The sequence below is a fragment of the Nannobrachium achirus genome (assembly GCF_963921795.1).
Source record: "Nannobrachium achirus genome assembly, chromosome: 2".
NCBI classification, from domain to species: domain Eukaryota; kingdom Metazoa; phylum Chordata; class Actinopteri; order Myctophiformes; family Myctophidae; genus Nannobrachium; species Nannobrachium achirus.
In genome coordinates, this window is record NC_137811.1 from 12,888,061 (window position 1) to 12,914,677 (window position 26,617).

Below are 26,617 nucleotides of genomic sequence, written 5' to 3' on the forward strand. Positions count from 1 at the left end.
AAATCTTAACCAATCTGTAGCAGTGAAAAGCAGTGAAAAGGGAAATAAAAGGACATTCAAAAAAGGAATACATTTTTTCCCCCTTCTTTCCATTCCTTTATTCTTCCCTCCTTTTGAGAGGCAATTCATACCACGCCCCCCCCCCCCCTTTCCTGTTCCCTTTTTTGAAATATTTTATAGCTTCCCCTCAATGCTTCTAATAGTTTTAGCCCATTTTTTCTTTTTTCTGAGGTGTTGTTAATATGCATATTTTGCTGCTGTCACAATTAAGAGTATTGATTTCCTCTCATCCTTACAAAACTCCTTGAGCATCTCTACATCTCCTAAGATATTCAGGAATCTGGAAGAATCTTATTTTTTATTTTTTATATATATATATTTCTGAGGAGCATATTCTTCCAAAAACTATTCAAGTGTGTTCACTTCCAGAACATAGCCTATGTAAACATACCATACATATACCGTATATAGATATGTATAATGTATATACCTGTATATTCAAAGACTTTCACAATTCACATTTCTCAAAAATAACAGTTCTGCAAGCTCAGTGCAGCAAAAAGTGACACACTATGAGCTTTTATAAAGTGGTTCAAATGACGTGAAAAGTGACATTAGTGCCGAGGATAGTTGGGCACGCAACAACAACGTTGTCATGTGTGTTCACTTTAAAATACACAAATAGGCTCCTGGTACATTTCAATACCATAATGTAGAAATACAAGGAACAGGCCTTTATTACATTTTTTGAGCGGTGGTCACACCGTCTCCATAGCGCGGCCGTGTATGCGTGTATCCGTCCGTGTATGCGTGTGTGTCTGTCTGTAGTAGCGTGAGTACCGCTGGGTGACCAGAGAGGTGCTGTTGAGCAGCTGCTCAGTTCACACTGGTGTGATTTTTATTGACAACAGTATTGTGATCAAAATATACTCAGAGTACTAATAGTAGAAGTACTCATTTGGGCACGGTCACACCGAAGTTTAATTCTACCTATATGAGGGCCAAAACGCATCACTTCGCCATGCATTGTGAGCTTGTAGATTGGCTATTTTCAAATAGACAAAGTATAAAATTGGTTTTAATATGTTAATGTATGTTTTGTAATAACAATATAAATCCATAAGGAAGGTGGTTAGGCCTACCAAGTTTTCAAATGATACGATATACGATATTTACCAATGAGATTTAGCGGAATAGAAGTATAAGGTGTTGACATTATTAGGTGTTTATATGTAGTAGAAGTACGGAAATAGAATTGTACATACTTGAGTAAATGTACATACAGTATTCACCAGGGATGGGACGATAAGCGATATGATCGTGGAGATTTCATTTATCATGATATCGTCCTCCGTCATGCACTGGGATCATTTCACCTTTTATTTGCTGAGCTGCATATCCGGTACCATTTAAACCCTCTACAATTGGTAAAAGGTACTTATAATATACGTACTTGATACAGTGTTTTTTTCACTCTCTATCAAATGTCTTTGCCAAAAAATAGCAGATCTACAAGCTCACAACGCGTCACGTGCGATGCGTTGTGAGCTTGTAAATCTGCTATTTTTGGGGCAAATGTTCCGTCCCAGGATAATGGATTTTGATTCATCGCGATAATATCGCAAATCGAGATTTATTTTGTCACAATAATCGCGATATGACATTTTCATATCGTCCCATCCCTAATATTTACGTTCCTCCACTGCTTCTGTTCACTCACAGAAGCTGTGGAGGCGGGCCAGAGACCTCTTCCTCTGCAGCTTCGTCCAATAGGGGCACGTCGCTTTCAGACGCTGACAGACTTCCAGCGTATGGAGTGCTCTTATTCACCACCTGAGATGTTAGAGGTCAAACGATTTAATACTCTGACAGACGACACACAGGATCTTTCAACTTCCAGGACAGAGATAATAATCATCATCATTGTCATATAATCATCATATTCAGGGGCGTCACAAGGGGGGGGGGGGGGGGGAGTGGGACTGAGTTACTAGGTGGATGGGCCTGGAATTATTTTATACTTCTTTAGCTATTTAAAACTAGCAGATCTACAAGCTCACAGCACGGCACAGAGTGCCGCATGCAAGCTTGTAGATCTGCTATTTTTGAAAAGTCGTGAAAATGTGTGCAAATCTTTGAATATATGTACTTTTTAAGCAAACATTTGTAACTCAAATTTTGCTTCCGGGGGGTCCCTGGAACTAAATATTTTGAGATGGGGGTCCGTGGCCAAATACGTATCATTTTGGGGGTCCTTCACATGAAAAAGTTTGAGCACCACTGACATAGAAACATAGAAGGATTTGAAACATTCAAGGACTTGCACACATTTTCAAGATTTTTCAAAATGAAAAAACTTGTATATCTGCTATTTCAATAGTTAAAGCACAAAATGTGGGTGAATCCTTGAACCCAGGGCCCAGAATTTGGTGCGACACCCCTGATCATATTAATCATAATAACAGATTTTAAAGGACAACTTTGTTTTTTTACAACAAGGGTTCATATTTTAGATTGTAATTATAGAAAAGAAAAAGTGAGTGTTAAAATGTTTTCATTTGCTTCGTTCTATTGTTTTATCGCGTTTACCGTGCTAAAATGAGGGGCATGCGTACGCATGGGGGCATGCGTACAAGTGGCTAAATATGTATTTTTAGACACAATAAGCCAGCAGTTTCTTTATTGCTATTCACAGTAACACTTCTAGCCCCCATAAGTCACATCCAACCATGAAAGGTTGCGTTGTATCTTGGGAATGGGCTTGTTCTGTGTAAAATGACATATTTAGCCACTTGTACGCATGCCCCCAACCACTCTAAAACAATAGAAAGAAGTAAATGAAATAATTTTAACACTCATCTTTTATTTTCTTTAATTGGAATCTAAAATATGAACCCTTGTTGTCAAAACTAAAGTTGTCCTTTAAAGGAACAATCAGTCCTCCTGTCTCCTCCTGGCATAATGAATTGATGAACTTGACACCGGCCAAGTACCGTTACAGCTCATAAATGTCAAGTGAAACGGTGTCCCATTGAACATATATCATCAATATTTAGAATAGCATTACAGCAATATCACACGGAGAGTCAGATATACAATGGAATCAATGGCTGCTGAATAATATACCCTTATAGTAGGGCTCGTTTTTGTATTGTATGACATCACGCCACATCATCGGCTGAGGACTGTGTGATGTCATCATATCTCCATATATGGAGACATAAGTTGCTCATGCCCAAATATGGGCTGGTGAGGTCAGACTTAGTGTGATGCGTAGGTTATCTCCATATATGGAGATTCAACTTCAATGAGTAACCATGGCAAACTGTCAACTGCCCGTATGTCTTGATAATTGGTAAAACAAACTTTTGGCCTATTTGTGGAGATAAGCGACCAACGGTCGCTTATCTCCCGATTAGGGAGTCTTACTGGTAGTAGTGTGTGACCATATTCATTTTCAGATTATGTATTTCCTATATTTTCATTATCTTCCTCATGGAAATGCTTGTGGGTATGTAGCGAGCAGAATGCTGGGTTACAAACCCTGGTGAACCCCACTGATATTTTATGGTCTTTTTTATGTTATTATTATTATTATTCTTTGAAAGAATTGAATTGAATTGAATTGAATTGAATTGAATTGAATTGAATTGTTTGTCTGGATTTGTTTTTAATCCATGAAAACTGTAGAGTTGGGGAAACGTTTTAAAGTTGTAGGAAATGTAGGAAATATATATTATAAATATGTATATTTACTCACAACCTATATGTGACCCGATTTTCCCAAATATGGAGATGACTTACCTCTGACATCATACTGTAATGTTTGATGTCATAGACCACATGAGACTGACACAACATGTCCATATATGGTCATTCCGCATTCCCATATATGGGAATATTGATATTCCATTGTGGTCGCTGAGCTGGTCGGGTCATCATCGTGATGTCAGAACAGGTCAGCTGTATCCTTCTGCATCGAGTGTGACATTGTGATGTCAGAACAGCGTGACTGACGCATGCACGCGCACACTCACAGAGCAGCTGTCACATCGTTCCTGCAGCAACGGGTGTGCCAATAACCACGGTACACACCCTCTCGTTTAATAGAGCTTAAATCAGGGGTCTTCAACGTTGTCAGGCCAAGGACCCCTTAGTTGAGAGAGAGATGAAGCAGGGACCCCCACAACCTTTTCATAGATTCCATATAGTTTCATCGTTTGACAGCACAGTCATCAGTGTATTTTGGATTCATGTCAATTTGTGTTTTCAGATATTTAACACCTTGAGCCGTCATTACCTAATAAACTTGACCTTTTACTCTGTACTTAGTCTGCTCCTTTTCCCCTCTAAACCAACCTAAAATAGCCGATCTACTGTACAAGCTCGAAGCTTGTAGATCTGCTATTTTTGGCTACAGTTCTCAGAATATGGACACTAGGGTTCTAGTTGTTAATATAAAAAGGATTGGAAGATTTGGAGGACTCCCTGTAGTAACTCTGAGGACCGCCTAGGGGTCCCGGACCCCCTGTCGAAGACCCCTGGCTTAAATCTTACATGTGGTGAGTTGTATTGATGTGTGGATCTTACATGTTTGTCTTGCTTGGCGTGGAGTGCTTTCCCAGAGAAGACGCACACAGTGACGGAGACGCACACCTCCAACACACACAACACCAGTAACACACCTCTCACCCCATACAGAACCTCCTGGTGACGACACAGACACAGAGTGAGCCAAAAACACAACCTATTTGACCAACGTTACAAACAAGTATTGATTCTAATTTATAATAAATGTATACTTTTGGGGGTTCGACATGGCGTTTGCTTTGCAGGGACTTTCACTTTAACAATTCTGGAGCCTTTTTTCTTGTATACCTGGGCTTTGGTTTTGCATTTGTTGATTCCTTATAGGTATTTAGCCCAGATAGGTAGGTATCAATATACATTTATTTATGGTAGGAATGAATGAATGAATGATTGATATGTAAACAGAGGGATAGTTAATATAATAAAGGTTAAACAAAGAAAAGATACATGTGGAACAGGGTTTACTGTCGACTTTCGACAGAGTATAAATTTACCTTAAAGGCCCGCTGACACGCCCCGAAATTATAATAGTATGATACAGTAGGTCACGTGGTCTCTCTGAAAACGGCCTGAAATAGTCTGAAACTCATGTCACAGTGTAATCTGCCCCTCGCCCCCCAACAACAGCTGACCCGTACAGTAAGTAGTCTAAGTACAGTCAATTAATTTGATTGGCTTATAATTGCACATTCCCACAATGACATCATAAACATATTAACTCATATTTTATGATGACTTTTTAAAGTGACAGTACCCCTTTAGGTGACGGTACCCCTTGAAGTATGAAAATGTAAAACAACATCTAAATCAAATCTTTCTTCTCCTACTGTAGCTGATGATATATCTCCTGAGCCTTACATTGAGCTGCGACACCACGCTCGAGCATTCTCGTTGGCTTCTGGTGTTACGCTGGTAGTCCCCGTAGTACCCGTCGGTTCCACAGAGGTCCATGGAGCTAAAGGTCCAAGCAGGCAGCAGATAGCTGAGATAAGCCACCCCGGCCACAGCCGCCAGCACGCTGACCACGTGCACGGCCAACACACCCTTAATCTGGAACATACCGTATGGCAGAAGAGACATTTAGTACGGCGCAGTCTGGGCTTTCACTTTTAGGCTCACAGCACAGCAGCCATATTGGAAAGAAATTGGGCCTCTTTCTTATTCCCTTCACAGGTGTTGCCAATGATGCTAAATGATAAATGTATATAGCACCTTTATCCAAGGTGTTTTACATTGATTGTGCAGTACATTCACCCATCCACACACATTCATACAGTTCAACGATGGCGGAGGAAACCATGCAAGGCACCAACCAGCACATTGAGAGCAATAGAGCATCGCAGCGGAAGTGGTTTACTGGGGTCACTTAAAAATCGCCCATTCATTTTCCCCATAGACTTTTACAAAAATATTTATAACAATTATGTTAAAGGAGTAGTTCACCCCCAAAATGACTTTTTTTCTATTGATTAGTCACGCCATGGAGAGTAGAGTTCAATAATATTTTTTGTTTTTTGTCGCATTCCTAAGACAAAAATGTGATAACAATAAATGTACCCCCATTGATTCCGGATGGTGACCCGTTTCGAAACACCATCCGGAATCAACAGGGGCAACTTTATTGTAATCAAATTATTGTCTTAGGAATGCAAACCTTCAAACCCATTTCAAGCACCTTCTAGGATTTTAAGGTCCTTTCCCTCTGGGCGCGATAACGATATGTCGGCGTGCACATCAATTATGGCGGCTTTATCGTTGTGGTCTGGAGACTGTGGACCCTGCCATCCACTTCCATTGAAAATGATATATATGTTTGTTTGTTTTTTATCGCCAATGCGCCCAGGGGGAAAGGAGCTTTAGTCAGATTTTTCATCACCAAAAGCATCATCATGCTAGTAGCGTAGTGTGTCAGATGGCTTTTAATACATTTTGTGTTCGCAATTGATGGTTTTCAAATCTATTTGATTTGATTGTATGTTTTTAGGTATCATATCACTAATTAAAATGAAATAAACTAGAACGAGCAGTTCAGGGGGACAATGTAGCCTCACAGAAAAAAAAAAAGAAAAAAAAAGAAATAAAGAAAATATAGAAAAACAATACATTCATTTGAAATGAATGTACCTAGAATTACCGGTAGCTTTTAAGCACAAGTATAAAAATTATAGCAACAAAATACATGATTCCAAATGTAAACAATTTTAATTATGAAGTTCAAAATAGGTGCAACACAAACACACACACACACACACACACACACACACACACACACACATTTAAAAATGAAGTTATTTTTTAAAGTTTCTAGCTCAACATACAGTAGGCCAGGGGTTTTCAAAGTGGGTGACGGGGCACCCTGGGGTGCCGCGACGGCAGTCCAGGGGTGCCGCGAGATCATTTGATAATACCGGTATTTGAAATGTATTTGGACATTTACAAATATATTTGGTATCATTTTAAACTTGAAGTACAAAGTTATTTTCAGTAAGTTCTAACCAAAATGGCTATTATCTCACTTTCCTCGCAACATAATCGCTAAAATATGCTATAAATATAAGGTGCTGGGAGAGAAAATTAGGAATATAATAATGTAGGGGTGCCTCGGATGAAAAAAATATTTATAGGGGTGCCAAAAAGCTTTGGGAAACCCTGCAGTAGGCTATATGGAGTAATTAGAGGCAGATGAGTGAAGCAAGGTAGTACAATTATAATGTCAGGAGGTGAGGAGGAGAACTCACCAGGCCACGACGGGTTCCATTGCGAGCCCCCACAGCCAACGATCCAGACACCACAAACTATATAGAGAACAGACCACACCAAGTCAACACAACACATATCATTCAGGCTACTGGGGCATTAACGAAAAAGTCGACAAGTCGACGCAGTCGACAAGTCGACTCAGTCGACTTCATTACACAAGTCAACTCCCACCAGAGAAAGTCGAAAGTCGAAGTTGAACAAAATATATATGTTGCGAGGCGTTGTGAGCATGTAGATCGGCTATTTTCACAATTTCTGCCTCTATATATTTGACAATTTGGACAATGTTTAATTTGCCATTTTAGAGGTATTAAAAAGTCCTTAAATTGGCACTTTAGAAATGTGCCTCTATACACTTAATATTGATGTTGTTACAGTTGAGTGAGAAAACAATGTTTCACATTAAGTTAATCATCTGGGGACCCCCCCCCAAAAAATAATTGGGGGGTCGTGTGTGATGGGATGACGTCATCAAACGATAAAGTCGACCTCAACTCAACTTTTTACTGAGTCGAGTCGACTTGCAAAAATCACAAGTCGTTAATGCACTACAGGCTACTGGACATGCAGTACCAAGCAAACACTACAAATACATTACATAGTACATAGAGATATTGACAATCAACCAGGCATCTGGAATGGAGATAATTGATCATTATGTGTCATTGAATGGTTGCTATTGTGTATTCCTATTCTGAGGAGAACATTAGCCAAACATGGCCTTGACTTAACTATTCCACAATCTCTGAATGTATATAGAGTCTGAAACTACTCAAATGTGTTCATCCTTTCTGTTGAAGAAAATATATTTAAAAATATACACCTACACTTTATTTTAGAATTTCCATTTCTAATAAGCAGCAAGCCATACAGTATGTGCTTTGATTATATGTATTTATATTCTGACAAACTTGTGCAAATGTAAAGACGAAACGGAAGCGGGTGGACGCGTAACATCTGCTTTATCGCTGCATCATTTTCAGAGCTTCCATTGCTCAAGGCTGTATAGTCCGGGCATTTTGGGCAGTATTTTGATGGAATCGTGCACTTTACGATAGAAGCATGTCATTTGGCACACAGCTAGAACATGCCATATGGAACATTTTTGGCTATAGGGCCATCACAGATTTGTCTTGGGAAACTTGTGGAAGCCAATCAAATTTGGGCTCTCATAGACTTTACTATACAGTAAAATAATACAAAAAATAAATATTTAAGTAGCATGTGAGGGGTCACACTAAGTGTTTTTCGGGATTCTGAATCCAATGCAAGCATTTGTTTCGCACGAAAACCATTCCTTGGGCTAAAAACGGCCCCCATAAAACCACGGTTTAGTGATGAGTCATCACTTTTGACAGTTTTGTGGGGGCCGTTTCTCAGAAAGGAATGTTTTGCATTGGATTCAGAATCCCGAAAAACCCTAGTTTGACCCCTCACATGCTACTTGAAGCATATTTATTTTTTGCATACTGTATAATGAAGTCTATGAGAGCCCAACTTTGAATGGCTCCCACAAGTTTCCCAATGCAAATCTGCGATGGCCCTATAGCCAAAAATGTTCCATATGGCATGTTCTAACTGTGTGCCAAATGACATGCTTCTATCGTAAAGTGCACGATGTTTGCCCGAAACGCTCGGACTAGTATGACTGGAAGCATCTGAAAATTGTCGGAAGCCCGTTCCAACTAAGAATAACTGAGGGTTCAAGTGTTTACACTTACTGTGATTCCTGTGAGGAGTGGAGCGTGTACATACAGGCCTGGAGACAGGAGGGCAGTCATACTGGATATCATAAACAACAGGCCAACAAATAGCTGCACAATCTGATAAACACACACACACACACACACACACACACACACACACACACACACGCACACACACACACACACACACACACACACACACACACACACACACACACAATTAACATTTAGAAAAGCAGAACTATACAATTAAACGTGTGTATTTTTTGTCTCAAATGCCATTTGAAGCGACGCCGTCACCTGGCTTAAATGGTTAAGTTTGTCTCAGACTATAGAGGACTTTAGCCCACGATTTGGCCAGACTGGTCATCGCAGGCTATACCTTTTGAGACCTACAGAGCCTGGGAGAATTATCCTGATATACCCTGAAGAAGGCCCTGCTGGCCGCTACGCGTGGGTTATCCCAGTTTTTGGAGCGGTGAAAGCGCTCCCAATAGACAGGTATGTCTGTGGGTGGGTGGCTGGCTATGTGGGTGGGTGGATGGCTATGTCTGTAGCCTGGCAATACCTTGAGTGGCCACACACAACACACAAGTTAAAGGAGGGGCGCTGTTGTGCAGGCACACACACACACAGCTTCTATGGCACTATTGTGCAGACTAGACACACACACACACACACACACACACGGTATAGCTGCTCAGATTCACCGCTCCACTTCGAACCGAGGTTTGATTTTTAACTTCAATTATGAACTAGCTACTTCAACAAAAGCTTTTTGACTTGTTTCACCAGAAGAGTGCCTTGGTTTCTTTTTCCTTACTAGTTTCCAAGGTGGAGCGGCCTTAATTATTTTATACTATTCAGTGATGTTAATAGGTTTTTAATGTAATGAGTCCCCAGGACCCACGAAGGGTCTTTCGGATGAGTCCCAGGGATATTTTATGGGTCCCACAAAAATTCAACGCGTCATGTCATTTTTGACAAAGTGCAGCATTTAACTTGAATTGGTTATTATATGGTTATGTTCATGTTACGTAGAAATGTGTCTGAAAGAAATGAACCACAATTCCAAATCTTACAATTTTAATACATCCAAATAGTCATGTGACGGTTTGATTTTTTTTATACCGAACCGGTAATATCGGATGTTGACCACTTGGGGGCGCAGATAGAAGCTTTTACCGAGTCTTCATAATCAACAGCCACCTGTTATTTTATATACATCGATAATATATGGATCTTCTCAGTGAGATGATGTCTCCTGTTTGTACTGTTACTGCTTCTATGGAATGGCGTGCTTGTGTTTGCTCTGCTGTACAGAGAACCAGTGGACTGGGTCAAAAACAGTGGATTGGGTTGCTTGTAGATCGGCTACTTTTGTTTTGAACGGTTGATCCTAGAGGGACGTGCCACCCCTCTATGGATGCGGGAGGGCAAGGCACAGGCGGCCGCGGTGGTACGCTGCCCCGGCGGACCACCAAATGGACGGCGCTGCCACGAAAACGCTATAATCAATCAAACAGTTAGGCAGCCTAGGCTACATACATAGACTGTCTCAGATAGCATACATGCTAGGCTAGCTTGCTTCCTCCGTGTTGTAGTTGAGCCAATAAAGGTTATTTGACCATGTTCACCACGACGTTAATCGTCGCTATTGTTGTAAAGACGCAATGAAGACCTGTGTGGCTTCTAACACGTTGTCCAATGTCCACCACATCTATAAACAATAGCGCGTGTACTGTATATCCAGTTGTTATTGAATGAAGGGGAAAGGAGGCGGGTCGCTGTCTGAGCAGTGAGCTGCAGTGTAGAGACGTGACGTCACGTTTCTGCGCCGTGCTACACGTTCTGTGGGGGAACCCTTTTCGGTGTATCACCTAACACGCTGTGCCACTATGGTCAGAGAGCGGCCCGGTGCTACGCTAAAACTCAGGCACCCATTGAATTCTGTGACCAAGCGCAGTCGCACAAAATGGCGTTGTGGATTCAAAACACACACAGTCTTAGTTCTATCGTCTGTTTTAAGACTTTCTACGCGGATTTCATTTGTGTTAACGTAGGGTCAAGTAGCATGCCTTCACCCATGAACAATGGTGGCGTCTGTGGACTTTTTAAAATATTATTTTTTTCGCGACGTGGTAAATTATTTTAACGTGGACACCAATGGTCCATGGAGGCGATGCGTCCGTGGGACCCCAGAACAATGACGTGAATGCGTCTCTAGGCAACGTGAATGCGTCAGAGACGCGGGACGCGCACGTATTGACGTCACTGACTATTGAAACATAGCAGATCTACAAGCTCACAGCGCGGCACTGAGTCAAGCTTGTAGATCTGCAATTTTTTTTAAGTCGTAAAAATGGGTGCAAATCTTTCAATATATGTACTTTTTAAGCGAACATTTGTAACTATTGGGGGGGTCCTTCACATGAAAATATTTGAGCACCACTGACATAGAACATATTTTAGATTGTAATTACCCTGTTTTCATTTGCTTCGTTCTATTGTTTTATCACGTTTACCGTGCTAAAATGTGGGGCATGCGTACGCATTGGGGCATGCGTACAAGTGGCTAAATATGTCTTTTTAGGCACAATAAGCCAGCAGTTTCTTTATTGCTATTTACAGTAACACTTCTAGCCCCCATAATAAGTCAAATCCAACCATAAAAGGTTGCGTTTATCTTGGGAATGGGCTTATTCTGTGTAAAATGACATATTTAGCCATTTATACGCATGCCCCCAACCACTGAAATAAGAATCTCTAAAACAATAGAAAGAAGTAAATGAAATAATTTTAACACTCATCTTTAAATTCTTTAATTACAATCTAAAATATGAACCCTTGTTGTAAAAAACTAAAGTTGTCCTTTAATTGAAACAGCCGTTTAATGACTTTAAAGGGAAATTTCACTTTCAAAAAACCTTTTGTCATTTTATCGTCTAATCAGGCTTTTGGGAACACCCAGGACAGTTTTTGAATTTCTTCATTCTGTATTTAGATATTTGATATTCATTTCCCCCCATTTCCAGGACCTTCCTATACAAACCCATTATAACTTCAAACTCCATTTTAACCATGATATATTCAATTAAAACACCTCCTAACACACTGCGAATACGTGAGCAGGCCTTTTTTTTTTCTTTTTTTTTATAATCTTTTATTGTATTTAACAATTTTCATTTCCCCAAAAAATTTATGGAAATCAATGAAAAATATTATCGAAAAAACACGGCCTGCTCACGTATACAGAGGGCGTCAGGAGTCAGCAGAAAAAAGGACAGTTGTTTTCATTGAATCTATCATGGTCTATCAACTGTCCTGGGTGTTCCCAAAAGCCTGATTAGACGATAAAATGACCAAAAGTTTTTTGTTAGGTGAAATATCCCTTAACGTGCCGGGTGATGACAGCGTCCCCACTGGGCGGGTCTGCACGCAACGTGGATGCGTAAACACGCATTTCCTGTCTCTCTCCACCAACGCTATCAAAAGAAAAGGCTTGAAAACGCCCACAAAAGTAACATGGAATCCTAGCTAGGACATAGAGGTTTACGGATTGCGGCCCAAGAGTTTGGTGATCTCACCCCAAGTGACTGTGGCCCTCCTCGCAGGAACATCGCTGTCATCTGGGACACTTTGGCTTGGAAAGAAGGCTGAGCAGTCTGGATGCTGGAGGTGATGTTCTGTTCAGGTAGAGTGGTTTTATCACTGGGGTATTGAGGAAACACCTGGGTGACCACTACCAGTCCATTAGAGGTGGTGATGGAGGAGGACATCTTGGCTGTTGTCTGGATTTTAACACCTAGAAAAGACAGTGAACGGTGTAAATGATTTACAACGCTACAACTGTATATGCAACTAACAACTGGAATATATTTATACAAATCAATAAATAAAATAGACTGAGTTAGGGCGCGATTTTTCAGGTGCGATTTTTTGCACGGAAAAAACAGACACTTTTTTTTTTTTACGAAACCAATTATTCTCTATGACCTCATGCACACCTGCTCCGAATTTGCCGTGCGGCAAGTGGCTGTGGCAGTGCGTTTCTTTCCCGATCGAACCCAGTTTGATTCGTGCATCCTTTCGCATGCGGTAAAAACTAATTGACTCCTTTTATGACTCCTTTTCACATTCATTTCAGTGTACAAATGACACACATTTGTACGCTGGTTAAAATATACCTTTATTGATTTAACAGCACATATTTGCTAACAAACATACTTACTCCCTGGCATTGGTCTGATCCTTTAAAAGAGTCACCCGGCCCATGGCTCCTAGTGGGGGAATTTGGGCAGGGGAGTTTGAATAGTGACTGAATTGTTTATTGTCCATACAAAAGAGTTAGGTTTCTAAAAACATGAATTATACATAAGGGATAACGTCTGGGTCAGCGGTCATTATCGAGAAATAAAATCCCGACAGGATGATCGCCACCGACGCGGAGTGCAGGTGCCTATCATCCTTGCGTCCACTGAGCATCCGCCGAGCACAACCTCGCCTCGGAAAACAAGGAAGTGTTACTTTCTGTCACTGCATGGTCTATTTCTCGCTTCAAATATCTTTAAAAACATTCTTGAGAGCAACGTTTAGTTGTTAATGACACGGTGTGTTTGTTTACATGGTTGTCATGTTGGAAATGGCTTAAAACTCACGCAGTGCAGGCAGTAGGTGCTCTAAACCTTTGATTAGGCATTGGTCTGTTATCCAGCAATAACACACAGCTGATTTCAGCGATTGACCAATCAGAATCAAGCATTCAACCAAGCTGTGTAATAATCACCTTTATGGATGATGATAATTGTGACTGTGAAATGTTTTCTTGGTTTGATGACACTTGAATTGAAGGTGCAGTTGCTAAGGAGAGTTGGTTTCAACCAACATGGGAAGGCCCACACTAGGGTATTTCACTCATTCATGTCTCAGGCAATAGTAACCTCGCATCACCAGTCTTTCCTTGGGAAAGCCTGGTATTCGTTTACAACGGGCCGGTTGATCTGGTCTAGGCGGAAAACACAAGTAGAAGAAGTGGCGTCGCTTTGTTTTGGTTCCCTCCGTTTGTTTCCCCAATCCCTATTGAAATGCTCGAGTAGCCTAATGTATAGTCTTGCCAGTCGCTATGAGTTTAGCCTCGGAAACCCAGGCTTATTTTGGCGACTATGAGCTGGACTAAAAGATGCATATACCAAACAAATTTTCCAAAAGCAAAACTACGCCGCATCAAGGGGTTTATTAGGTAGGCCCTAAAAGTTTTTGAGTTACATCTTTTGAAACGCTTATTATTATTTTTTAAATACTTTTCAAAGGGGAAAAACTAATCTGCATTATTGCAACTTTTTTGTTTGTCTTTTAGTACACCTAAGCCCTCATCAAAAGGAACTCTAGACGGTGGAAGATTGGTTGTTTGTTTAAGGATAACAAACCCATTACAAATATTCACATTGTTTAATATTTAACCACTTCAACCCATGCATGCCTTTTCTGGGCATGTCATGAGTTGTTACATTTGGTGAAAATAGCCGATCTAGCTCTTTTCACAGTTTTCGGTATTAGACATTTGGTGCAGAGGTAAAAAAAAACAAAAAAAAAACAGGGAGGAACAATAATATAGCCTTGGGGGACTTGCGTTTTCGGTGAATTGTTGACATCATCCGTACTGGACATTGAAAGCTTTTCCATGAAGAAAGTAGTGAAATATACGTGTATGTAATGCAATATTATACATAAAACATAATAAATATTATTAAAAGAGCTTACCTCAGTTTCCAATGTGTAGTAGATCAGTTAAACAGGTGTGTGTTGACAGAACAGTGTAATAACCCGTATAAGCTGATAACAATCCTGTCTCGCTTACGGGAACTCTTCTCTTCCTCCTCTGTAACTCTATAGCTGCTGAATGGAGGGTGTGGTGGGGCAAAGTATCAAATTAAATCAAACTTTATTTATAGAGCATATTTATAACAACCGAAGCTGACCAAAGTGCTGTACAAGGTTTAAAACAAAGCATCAAAAAAGTGCCCATCTGTGCACAAACAAATGTATGCAATGTTAAAACACATTAGATAAGGTTCTTAAGTAAAAGTATCAATACTGCAATATAGAAATACTTTGTTAGGGTGCCCTCACACCAAAATACCTATGAGAGTGGAATCCGCATTCCGCCAATGCATTTCAATGAGAAGGGAGCGTTTTTTGCAGAAATCCTCTGCTGGCATGAAACCGCTTCACTCTCATTGAAATGCATTGGCGGAACGCGGATTCCACTCTCATAGGTATTTTGGTGTGAGGGCATCCTTACAAGTAGGCCTAGAAGTATGGAATTCAAAATGTACTTTAGTAAAAGTCCAAAAGTATTGGCATCAATAAGTAGGTCTACCTAAAGTACCAAAAGTAGAAAGTAGGCCTACAAAATGTTTGAAAATCGCATCGCGACACGTGTGAGCTTGTAGCTTGGAATTCAAAATGTACTCGAGTAAAAGTACTCGAGTAAAAGACCTCTCCACCCAGGCTTCAAACCCGGGCCTCCAACGTGAAAGTCCAATATCTTAACCATTACTCCAAAGGGATATCCCTATGGAACGAGGGCAGATACTAGACTTTTGAGGCTTCAGGCTGGGGCTGCGACTCTCTCCGCCACACATATTTACTTTACTTTACTTTATTTGTTTATTTAGACGGGACAATGCATATTAATGAACACTACATGAATGCAATGTAAATAAGCCGGAATTAGCAAGAATGCTAAATTTCATCCGTAGTCCCCACATGAAGACAAAACAATACATACCAACAAACAGTAACCCTACATTAGGAGAGGGCGCCTAAGAACATACATACAAATACTATTTTTCCTGAACCAAGAAAAAAAGAAGAAAACAACAAAACAACACATATTACTAACAGTACCCTACATTAACAAAGGATAGTTAAAAATATACGTACATGGCATGAGCTGTACTCTTAGAGCTATACATGGTCACAGGTTTGATTGTCAACTAACCATTTTTTTAGATTGAACTTGAAGGATGGAAATGACAAACAGTCTCTTATTGTTAGAGGTAGGTCATTCCAGATTGAACATCCCTGCACTGAAAGGGTGTTTTTTCCAAAAGCGGTTACCCGGTACGGTACTTCGCAATCCCCTCTAGTGATTGCTCTAGTATTGAGTCCTCTATCAGGCTTCCTTTTTATGAATTCCTTTAGGGGAGGTGGGCATAGACCATTTAGGGTCTTATATATGATACTGACCTGTTTAAATACCTTAAAATTAGCGAAACTCAAAAAGCGGTACCTCTGAAGAATATTACAATGGTGATATGAGTGGTGTTTCCTATCGAATACCTTAAGCGCACTCTTATATAGCTGTTCAATGGGTTTGAGAGTCGTTATACCTGTGCAAGACCAGTTTGTGAAACAGTACTCAATGTGTGATAGGATCATGCATTGGAGATACGATTTAGCAGCACTAACTGCCAAAAAAGGTCTGATTTGTTTAAAGTTCTGAAGGTTGAACTTGATTGTGTTTGTAACCTTTTTTACATGTTTTTTAAAGGTTAGGGTTGAGTCTAACATGACCCCGAGGTACTTGAACTCTGACACAAGTTCAAGTTCCTCTCCACCCAGAAACACATTTGATGATTCCATCACAACTGGTCTTTTGGAAAAAGCCATGCAGACCGTCTTTTTTGCATTCAGGAGCAGGCATGAGTCTGTAAGCCAGTCCTGAACGCTGGTCAGAACAGAAGTTAAAACCGTTGACACCTCTGCATAGCTCTTTCCATGAGTCAGTATAACAGCATCATCTGATAAGGAGACTTGATGCCATTTATACTAACACACTGTTCTCTATTTGATAGGTATGATGTAAACCATTTGATGGCCTCTGGGGACAAGTTGAAATGTGTTAGTTTGGACAAGAGGACCTGATGGCTGACAGAGTCAAATGCTTTCTTGAAATCCAAAAATACTGCCATTGCGCATGGTCTTTGTTCAAAGCACACTTTAACTTTTCAATGAATAAGCAATTTGCTGACTCAGTGGAGTGGAAGGCTCGAAACCCAAATTGCATAGGATGCAGAGGGGTGTAGCCTTTGTCTAGATGTTTAACAATAGACTTTACAATCCACTTTTCAGCCACTTTTGATATAACAGGTAAGATGCTTATGGGTCTATAGTTTGATATGTCCGTTTTTGAGCCAGATTTGAATATAGGTGTTATAACAGCAACTTTCCACTGAGTTGGGACAGTGCATTTTCTTATGGACAGATTTACCAGATGTGTGATTGGTGCCACCAGAGAGTCAATATTTGTTTTAAGAAAGTTTGTGTCAAGCCCATGTGCATCTTTAGCTTTGGATGCTTTCAGTGATCTGACAATGTTTGTCACCTCGTTTTCTGTGACTTCCTCCAAATTAAAAATGGGGAGATCATTTTGAACAGGGCGTGGAACAAACTTAGAGGGTCTGAACAATTGTGTGATTTCATACACAGAGTTTAGAAAAAACAGCATTAGGTTGCTAGCAAGCGTGTGGGGATCTTTCACCAGGACATTATCTATTTTAAGTTCTAAGTTGTTATTATCCTGCTTATAGTATTTCCCTGTCAGTTTATTTATGTATTCCCAAACTTTTTTTCCATTTCCTCTGGCACTCTCTATGATGGAGATATAAAATCCAGCTTTAGCCTTCCTTAAGAAATTTGTGACTTTGTTTCTAGCATGTGTGAATAGCTGTCTGTCCGTTGTCAGGCCAGATTTTAATGCCTTTTTAAGCAGTAAATCTCTGGTTTTCATTTGATCTCTACATTTTTTATCGACCCAAGGTAGAGTAATTTTTCTCCCTTTCCTCTGGTTACCACCTCTGGTGAAAGATTCCATTACTCTGCCAATTTTGGAAAGAAGGATATTACATCCGGTCTCAACATCATCACATGAGTGTAAATCATCCCACTCAAGCCCTTGTAGGGCGACCTCAAGGCTATGTTGCAGATGTTTTGGGATTGTTTTGACTATAGGCTGGGACTGAGCTTTGCTGAACGCCTGTTTTGAGAGTTTTCTGGAAAAGAATATGATGTTGTGATCAGAGAGACCTGTCACGAAGTTAAATGTTTTAGCGATTCTTTCCACTTTATTTGAAAACAGTAAATCTATCTTGGTTGCTGAGTGACTGGTTATTCTTGTAGGTTGCTCTATTAATTGGGTCAAATTATAGTGGTCTGTTACCAGTTTAAGATTTTTTCTTATTTTTTTATCGTCCCAGTTAACATTTGTATCACCAATTAGTATTACTTCTTGATTAAAATCACACGCCGTGAGGATGGTCTTTAGCTGGTCGTATACTTCTACTTTAGCTGATGGCTGACGGTATAAGCAAATTAGAGTGAACTTCATCTCTGTGGATAGTGTAATTTCTACACCTACACATTCGGCCTGGATCTCAGTGGGCCATACAATTTTCTTACATTGTAAGGTGTTCTTGATATAAAGCAAGGCCCCCCCACCCTTCCCAGTTACTCTGTCCCTTCTGAACACCTTGTAACCAGGCATGCTCACTAAGGCATCTGGGGATGACCGCTTTAACCATGTTTCCGTCAGTCCTAAACAGTCAATGTTAGAGTTTACAAGCAGATTTTCTAGTTCACTGTGCTTATTTACCATACTTTGGATGTTTAGATGGCCACAGAACAAACCTTTGGGTTTACATAGGGGGTCCCACACAATTTTAGCTTGGTTTAGTGTTTTAAAAAATTTACATTTTCTGTGTTTTTTAAAAACTGGGTTTCTGTATTTTACCTTAGCCATAGGTGGCTTTGGGGGTTGCGGGTGAGGGGGGGACCGTGTTGTGTCATTGTCCAGAGCTGAATTATTCTTGCTGGTGACCACCGGCCTAGCTCCGGTGCAGAGACTTCTAGACACGGTGGCCACCCCAGCTGATGATGATGATGATGATGATGTCCCAGATGACGACCCAGCTCCTTTAGTGAGACTTCTAGGCACGACGGCCACAGCCTCGGGAGCCTGCGATGTCCTTGGGCCTCTGTCCCGCTTCCCGGGGCCTCTAGGCACGGCGGCCACAGCCCCAGGTGTTGGTGGTATAGCGGGGCCGATGTCCAGCGGCCCAGCTCCTTCCAAGAGACTTCTGGGCTCGGTGTAGTCAGCCTCAGGAGCCAGCGATGTCCTCGGGCTGGTGTCCCGCTGCCCGGGGCCTCTAGGCACGGTGGCCACAGCCCCAGGTGTTGGTGGTATAGCGGGGCCGATGTCCAGCGGCCCAGCTCCTTCCAAGAGACTTCTGGGCTCGGTGTAGTCAGCCTCGGGAGCCTGCGATGTCCTCGGGCCGGTGTCCCGCTGCCCGGGGCCTCTAGGCACGGTGGCCACAGCTCCAGGCGTTGGTGGTATAGCGGGGCCGATGTCCAGCGGTCTAGCTCCTTTTATGAGACTTCTAGGCTCGGTGGCCACAGCCTCGGGAGCTGGTGGTAACGTTGGACCGCTTGTCGCCGTTGTTGTCATCAGGTCGAGACCGAGCAGCCTTCGGAACACTGGTGGAGGTAGATGGAGCCAAGCTAACAGCTCGGTGGCCGCTTGTTGTGATTGCAGGGGCGTCTGGAGCCGAGCTGGCGGCGTTTGCCGGTGGCTGTTGTTGTTGTTAGCCACATTGTTAGCCTCGTTAGCCACGTTAGCCTCGCTAGCCACAGTGAAGAGGGGCCCCGGTGTAGGACCTGGGCATGGGTGGACGTCGCCCGACAGCAGGAGGCATATAGTGATGATTTTACCACAGTAATCTCCGCCGTTTCCTTTTGCGATGATCGGTCGCCACGCACAACGCAAAAGGTGGATGAATGTAGCCATGGAACCGTAGCCGAACTGTTTGTTGGTGGCTGCTGTTGTATCCCGGTCCATAGAGTGGAGTTTTGGCGAGATATTCCAGTAACCGTTCTCCAGCTTGGTCAGGCTGTATTCACGCGCACATTTTGAGGCATAAACTATAACTAATAAGAGCAGCGTATTAAGATAAATTGTTAAACGCGCCGGGCGCGCTGCTGTTGCTGCGCGCCGCCATTGCTTCCGTGCCGCTTGCACCCGTTGCATCATGGGCGATCATGTCTCCAATCTATATATAGCCTAGTTAGGATCTATTGTATCACTGATTACAAAGGACCACAATGGAAACAACCCCCATAGGGCTTTTTGTGTTATCCTTTGACTGTACAACTTGCACTGTTAATAATTAATCATATTAACCCTACCAGTGCCAGCCCCTAGATGGCGCCAAAGAATGCCAGGCTTTCTCCCATAGGCGAGCGCATTAGCATCCGGGGACTCACGTTGCAGTGACGCGCGTGCTCACGTTCGTGCACGTCATGGAAAGGTCCCAGATGATAATGCTAACAGAATAGCTATTCCCATTTTGTCATTTTAAAGATAATTTTTCGGCGATTTCGCCGTAAATAAACCTCGCGCCACATCCCTAAAAACACAATCCAGAGATATGGGCCTCCAAAGATGTGGTTTTTCATTGGATTCGGCGGCGATTCGCGGCGGCGATTCGCGGCTACGTTCGCGGCTCACGGCCGGCATGGCTTCCCCAGGATTTGGACCACTGGATTTTAAATTTAGGCTCAGGCTTCAGAAGGCCTCGGATCATTTTATTCATTTCATTAAAAATCCCGAACATGTTCGGGATAGGCACACTGGACTACGTTCCGGAAGCGGCGCTGAACATTCGGTGAACATTGGGGGTCTCAAAAATGTATTTTAAACCATTTTTAATGGAATATATCGTCGGACCATGTAAAATGGCTAGCTGGCTAGCGTAGGACGAGCCAGGACCACCCACGACTCTACAAGCAGCTCAGGGTAAGTCAATTAATAAAAAAAAAATTGGTTTGGATTGAACATATCCCGAACATGTTCGGGATAGGCACAGAATGAGTTAAAAAGTATAAATAAAATAAAAAATACAAAACACGTATGTGTGTATCTGCATGTGCATGCGCATCATCTCACAAATAGACATCACTGTAAAGGAAATGTTCAACCTTTCAGGTCTAGACCCAAAGAAGAGATTAGACATTTGCCCGGGTCCCAAGCTAGTAAAAATAGCAGATCTACAAGCACACAGTGCGTTGCTTCGCACTGCATTATGAGCGTGTAGATTGGCTATTTTCACTACTTCTTAATTAGGCTATTATCCAGTAGATATGGTCAGGAGAAAAAATAAATAAAATAAATAAACAGAGACTTAAAAAAAGAAAAAAAAATGTTCAAAAAATATATACAGTAGGTAAATACACACTTTGAATGGGATTGAATGTGATGTTGCAGAACCCAGACGTATCAGTGATGTCAGTCATCTCCAAATTTGGGCATTGTTTCAGCATGCGGCTGTTACCATGGCGGGGACACATGCACAGTACAGGCGGCGCTATCAGTGATGTCAGTTATCTCCAAATTTAGGTACTGTTTACTGTTTAGTATCAGTGATGTCAGCATGCAGACTTTGTTTGAGTTACCCCCTCCCCCCCTCCACACACACACACACACACACACACACACACACACACACCCAAACACATTATAAAAATACAATATGTTATTACAAGAGCTTACCTCAGTTTCCAGCGTGCAGGTGGTCTGTTAAACGGGTGCGTGTTGACAGAACAGTGTAACAACCAGTATAACCTTGTACAGTACCTGTCTGTTTACAATATGACTGATAACCCTGTCTCGTTTACGGGAACACTTCCTCCTTCTGTGTATGTTTAACTCTATGCTGCTGCGTGGAGGGCAAAGCATACACGCACTCACACATGCACGCGCGCGCACACACACACACACACACACACACACACACACACACACACACACACAGGACAGTTGTCCTAGCAGCACCGCGGTAAGTGATTGGGCACTACACAATATGGGCAACATTGATGACATACAGCAGTGGTTCTCAACCTGTGGGTCGGGACCACCAGGGGGGTCCCCAGATTATTTTGGGGGGGCCCCCAGATGATTAACTTAATGTGAAAATGTAACCAACATAAAGTTTAAGTGTATAGAGCAGAGTTCCCCAATTAGTTTTCCCCAAGGGCCGAATTATGTCTAGGGTACCAAGCCGAGGGCCACAACATTGCAGGGGGCGACGTTGGTGTTCCCGCTACTCCCTGCAGCGACAGTTCAGATATTGTCGTTATCGGGTGAAAATCTTGTATGTCCATTTATCATTTAAAAAATGATTTAAACTAGTGAAAACAGCCGATCTACTGCTTGTAGATCTGCTGTTTTCACTACTTTTGTGCGACGGCCTTGTATGATGAAGCAGGGCTTTACTTTGCGAAAGAACGTACACATTTGGAGATACAAGGTTTCCACCCGACAATGACGATATACTATAGTGTTTTTGCTGCTCTTATACCACCATTATTACTGGGGTTGGTGGGGGCCAGACAGTAGCCCCCCGCGGGCTGCAAATGGCCCGCGGGCCGCCTATTGGGGAACCCTGGTATAGAGGGTATATGCACATTTCTAAAGTGACAATTTAATGACATTTTGATACCTCTATAATGACAAATTAAACACTGGCCAAATTGTCAAATATTAGAGGCAGAAATTGTGAAAATAGCCGATCTACATGCTCACAATGCCTCACAATGCGAGGCGTTGTGAGCATTCAGATCTGACATCTGACATCATACCCTTTTATGCCCATACATGTATGGGGATCCCTGTCTGTAGAACCAGCCACACAGATATGGGCTGTCTTGGCCATATATGGATTCTGTTAGTGGGGTATGTGGCTGATGTGGCATCTATTATAATATGAAGTCCTGTTAGATATGGGCTTAATATCGATGACATCAGGGAACTCCGTATATGGGCATAAAAGGGATTCTGTTAGTGTGCCATCACAGTGAAGCCAGAGCGTGATGTCAGAGCGGCAAACCCATTCTGTTAAGAGTGGTTCCCCTGACATCACAGAAAACCCATAGACCTGTGATGTCACAGTGATGTGTCAGGGGAACCACGGTGTCAGGCGTGACAGAGATACGCGGATATGTGGACGGTTGCAACAATTCATTCGTTTTTACACGATTAAACCTTTGAATTTAAAGTGTTAAAATATCTAGTGCATGCATACAGTATATTTACTCATCTTGACTCATCTTGAGTGTATTTTGGTCGATTATTTTATTGATTTATTATTAAAGCATGAGGCTTGCTGAGTGAAGAAGCCAGAGTGACACAACAATTGCTACCTGACAAAATGCATATCCGTATAATAATCAAAAATAATACTTGTTCACCTTTACAGTATCTTGTCACAATTATTGTGTCTACATTCAAATGAGGTAAATCGATGATCTTTGGGATACACATCTGTAACACTGCCACGTGTATAAGTAGCTGCATAGAAAGTTGTATTTGTCAGGGGTGTCACACCAAATTCTGGGCCCTGGGTACAAGGATTCACTGCGGGCCCCCCCTGAATGTTCTTCATAGGGGGGGTTTAACAATAAAATATCACTTGCACCATCTTTAAGTCAGAGAGTGTACAAATGCAAACAGATAGACCCTTCCCTTTGGTTACATTGTACACTGACTTAAAGGTGATACACCATGAAATTTCACTTTCCCTATTTTAAAACCTTTTTTTGGGGTCCCACTAGCACCTTCTATCCTCAAAAAGTCCCATTCCTGACCGTTGTGTCATTCTCTGGTTTTGGGAAGGTGGAGGTTAAAAGCATCCCACGGGTTCTCAAAACAGGCTGTCCAGATTTGCTGCCGTCGATGACGTCATCGACGGCCGTTTATGGGAAAGGTGGTTTTTGGGACATAAACAATATGACATAAATACTTTTTAAATGCATGGTGTATCACCTTTAAAATAGCATGTTCAGCGCCTACTGTACAGGATATGATACACAGACCAACAGAACGCCCTCACACAACAGTACAATAATTATATAAAACAATGTACACAGTAATATTAAACGATATACCTCACTGAACGTGTGGCACTCACAGACAATTCTCCACACATACTGTAGACACTAGACTACAGTGCATATAACTCTACAAATATACAATAGACTACACATACTGTATCACTACAAATAAACAGTAAGCTATGCATACATAATATATTACATTTTTATAGCTGCTGCTGTGTTGCCTATATTCAAGCAGGACAGGCACAAAGAGCTGAAACATAATCGTATCAAGCTGAATTAAAAAAAACATATTGAAGCAAAGTTTGCTTTGTATAAAAAATTACATTTCAAATTAAAGAACAGACAAAAAAAACATAACAAGATAACGTGTAAATAATCAACAAATAAAAAATATTAAATAATAAAGAAAACATCAACAATAAAAGTGCAGCATGAAATGAAAACATTCAACAATAAAATGATGGCATTTCACCATCTAAGTTATGGAAAGGTGCAAAAGCAAGGAATAACCTGAGATCATGACCGATTACAACCCTAGCAAACATTCTGTGAAAACAGCAGATCTTCTAGCTAACAACATGTCACAGCACTTGTAGATCGCTATTTTCAAGGAGAGAGTTGGTGTAGAGGGAAAAAATAGGGTAATTATAGACCCCTGGTGGACCCCGGTATTCAAAGTATATATGGTTTAACCCTTCCATTGGATTTCAAGTTTAAATACGTAAAAAGTACCCTTTACATTTTTGGTGTGTGCAAAGTAAATTATGTATCAGGAAAAAACTCCAAAGAAAATACTAAAAACTAAAAACAGAATCAATCTGATTTGTGCAGCATTCAGATTAACAGCTTCTTTGAGAAAATGTGTCCCCACAGTTTGTTCAACTTTTGATAAAGCTAGAAGAAAAACAGCCTTCAGGGTATTTGGCCCCTTCAAACTTCTGTAAGCCCCTGAAGTCTACTCTAATCAAATTGAGGATTTGTCAGAAATTGTTCATATTAAAAAAACTAAGTTGTCCTCTATTTAGTAAATCATTTGAGGTGTTTTTTCCACCACTGGATGTAATCCAACATCGAAAACGCTGCCCCTTTATTTGCACTTTGCACCTCAATAAAAAAAGCAGTAAATGCATCCTGAGCTGCTCCAGCGCCTCCTCTTCCCCCCCGGCCCGTGAAAGTTATTCGGCCGCGGCTCCGTTCGGTAGCGAAACCTTCACCTCCGAGGGCGAGTCTTCCTCACTGAGCGAGGGGGCGCCAGGGGACGCCAGGGGAGCCTCCTCGCCCCCTTTCTCTGGACTGGCTCCGGCGATGGTCAGGTGGCTGTGGCTGTGGCTCCACCTGTGGACGTGCAGAGAATGTTAGAGAGGCAGGGGCTGAAATTTCCATTTGGTGGAAATATTGAAAATAGCAGACCTCAAAGCTCACAACGCGTCGCTCTGCGACGCGTTGTGAGCTTGGAGGTCGGCTATTTTCGGTGCGTGATACCACACTGAACTGAGCATAATCAAGTGACAACTGGAGATGTGGCGTAACGGCATGGATTTCTACACAGAGAGGGCAATTCTTTCAACCTGAGATGCCGGATTCAAGTTCAGGAGAGATTGGACAAAGGCAATTCTCTTGAATGCTGCCTTCAGGTATGGCATGGAAAGGGGGCATTTGCATTTCTTTCACCATAGTAAAAACTGCATTCATGGTTTGGAGAGGGCACTTTGTACGAGTAAAAGGGCAGGGGCTCAAGCCCCCTTTGATGTCTTTGTGTGCACGTGCCTGGATAGGCCTGTCACAGTTATTACATGATCGTCTAATCGCAATTATTTTGCCATAACAGTCATAATTGTTTCAGATCTACAGGCTCACAGCGCACGGCAAACATCATAATTGTTTCCATGTTAAGAATGTTCATATATTTTCAAACATTTTCAAAATAGTGGAAATAGACAATTTACAAGCTTGTAAGCTTGTAGATCGGCAATTTCCACTATCAATGTTCTTTTTTAAGTAGAAAGTTGTCTAATATGTCAGACATTTCTTTGTATATTTAGTCATATTGAGCCATATCTGCGATGTGCAACTTCAAAGCCTAAAAGCCAAACAGAAATGTAATTGTCAACAACAAAAACACAATTATTTGTGTGACAATTTCAGGACTCTATTGTCGTACTGTACCTGTGGTATTTACTGTATTCTAATGATTATTAGCGTCTCATGTTGCTTAAAGTGTATCACTTTGGAGATTTTTTATACGTTTTTTTTTCTGTGTATCATGGATGTACTATTACTATGTTAATCTGCCTCTTGGCCAGTTCCCACTTGAAAAAGAGACACTGTCTCAATGTGGGTTTTTTGACTGGTTAAATAAAGGTTAAATAAATAAACAAATGTATCGTCACGTAAAACATCATAATGGTGACAGCCCTACCTGTGGACCACTCCGATTAACATCACGCTGACGCAGACAGCCAGGAGGAAGGAGACAGCCACCAGCTCACTGTAGTAGCTCTTCTCTCTCGTCATGGCGCCGGGGGCGCCGGGGACATCGTGAAACTCCACCCGAGGGTCTAGGGGTGGGTGATATGATGATAAATATCGTTAAGACGATACAATGTCTC

The 26,617-nt window shown here is 41.6% G+C and overlaps 1 protein-coding gene across 1 annotated transcript; it reads right to left on the minus strand.

Annotated features, from left to right (window-relative positions):
- Positions 1 to 1,716: 1,716 nt before the first annotated feature.
- LOC308296536 (membrane-spanning 4-domains subfamily A member 4A-like) lies at positions 1,717 to 21,719 on the minus strand (the record flags this gene model as incomplete). The annotated part of the gene is made up of 8 exons (XM_080739831.1): positions 21,664 to 21,719; positions 14,817 to 14,951; positions 12,644 to 12,861; positions 9,072 to 9,173; positions 7,329 to 7,385; positions 5,449 to 5,640; positions 4,558 to 4,707; positions 1,717 to 1,833 (listed from the first exon to the last, which is right to left on the minus strand). Exons 3-8 carry the CDS (start codon positions 12,833 to 12,835, stop codon positions 1,717 to 1,719), a joined length of 810 nt encoding a protein of 269 aa, XP_080595957.1. The 5' UTR covers positions 12,836 to 12,861; positions 14,817 to 14,951; positions 21,664 to 21,719.
- Between the last annotated feature and the right edge of the window lie 4,898 nt (positions 21,720 to 26,617).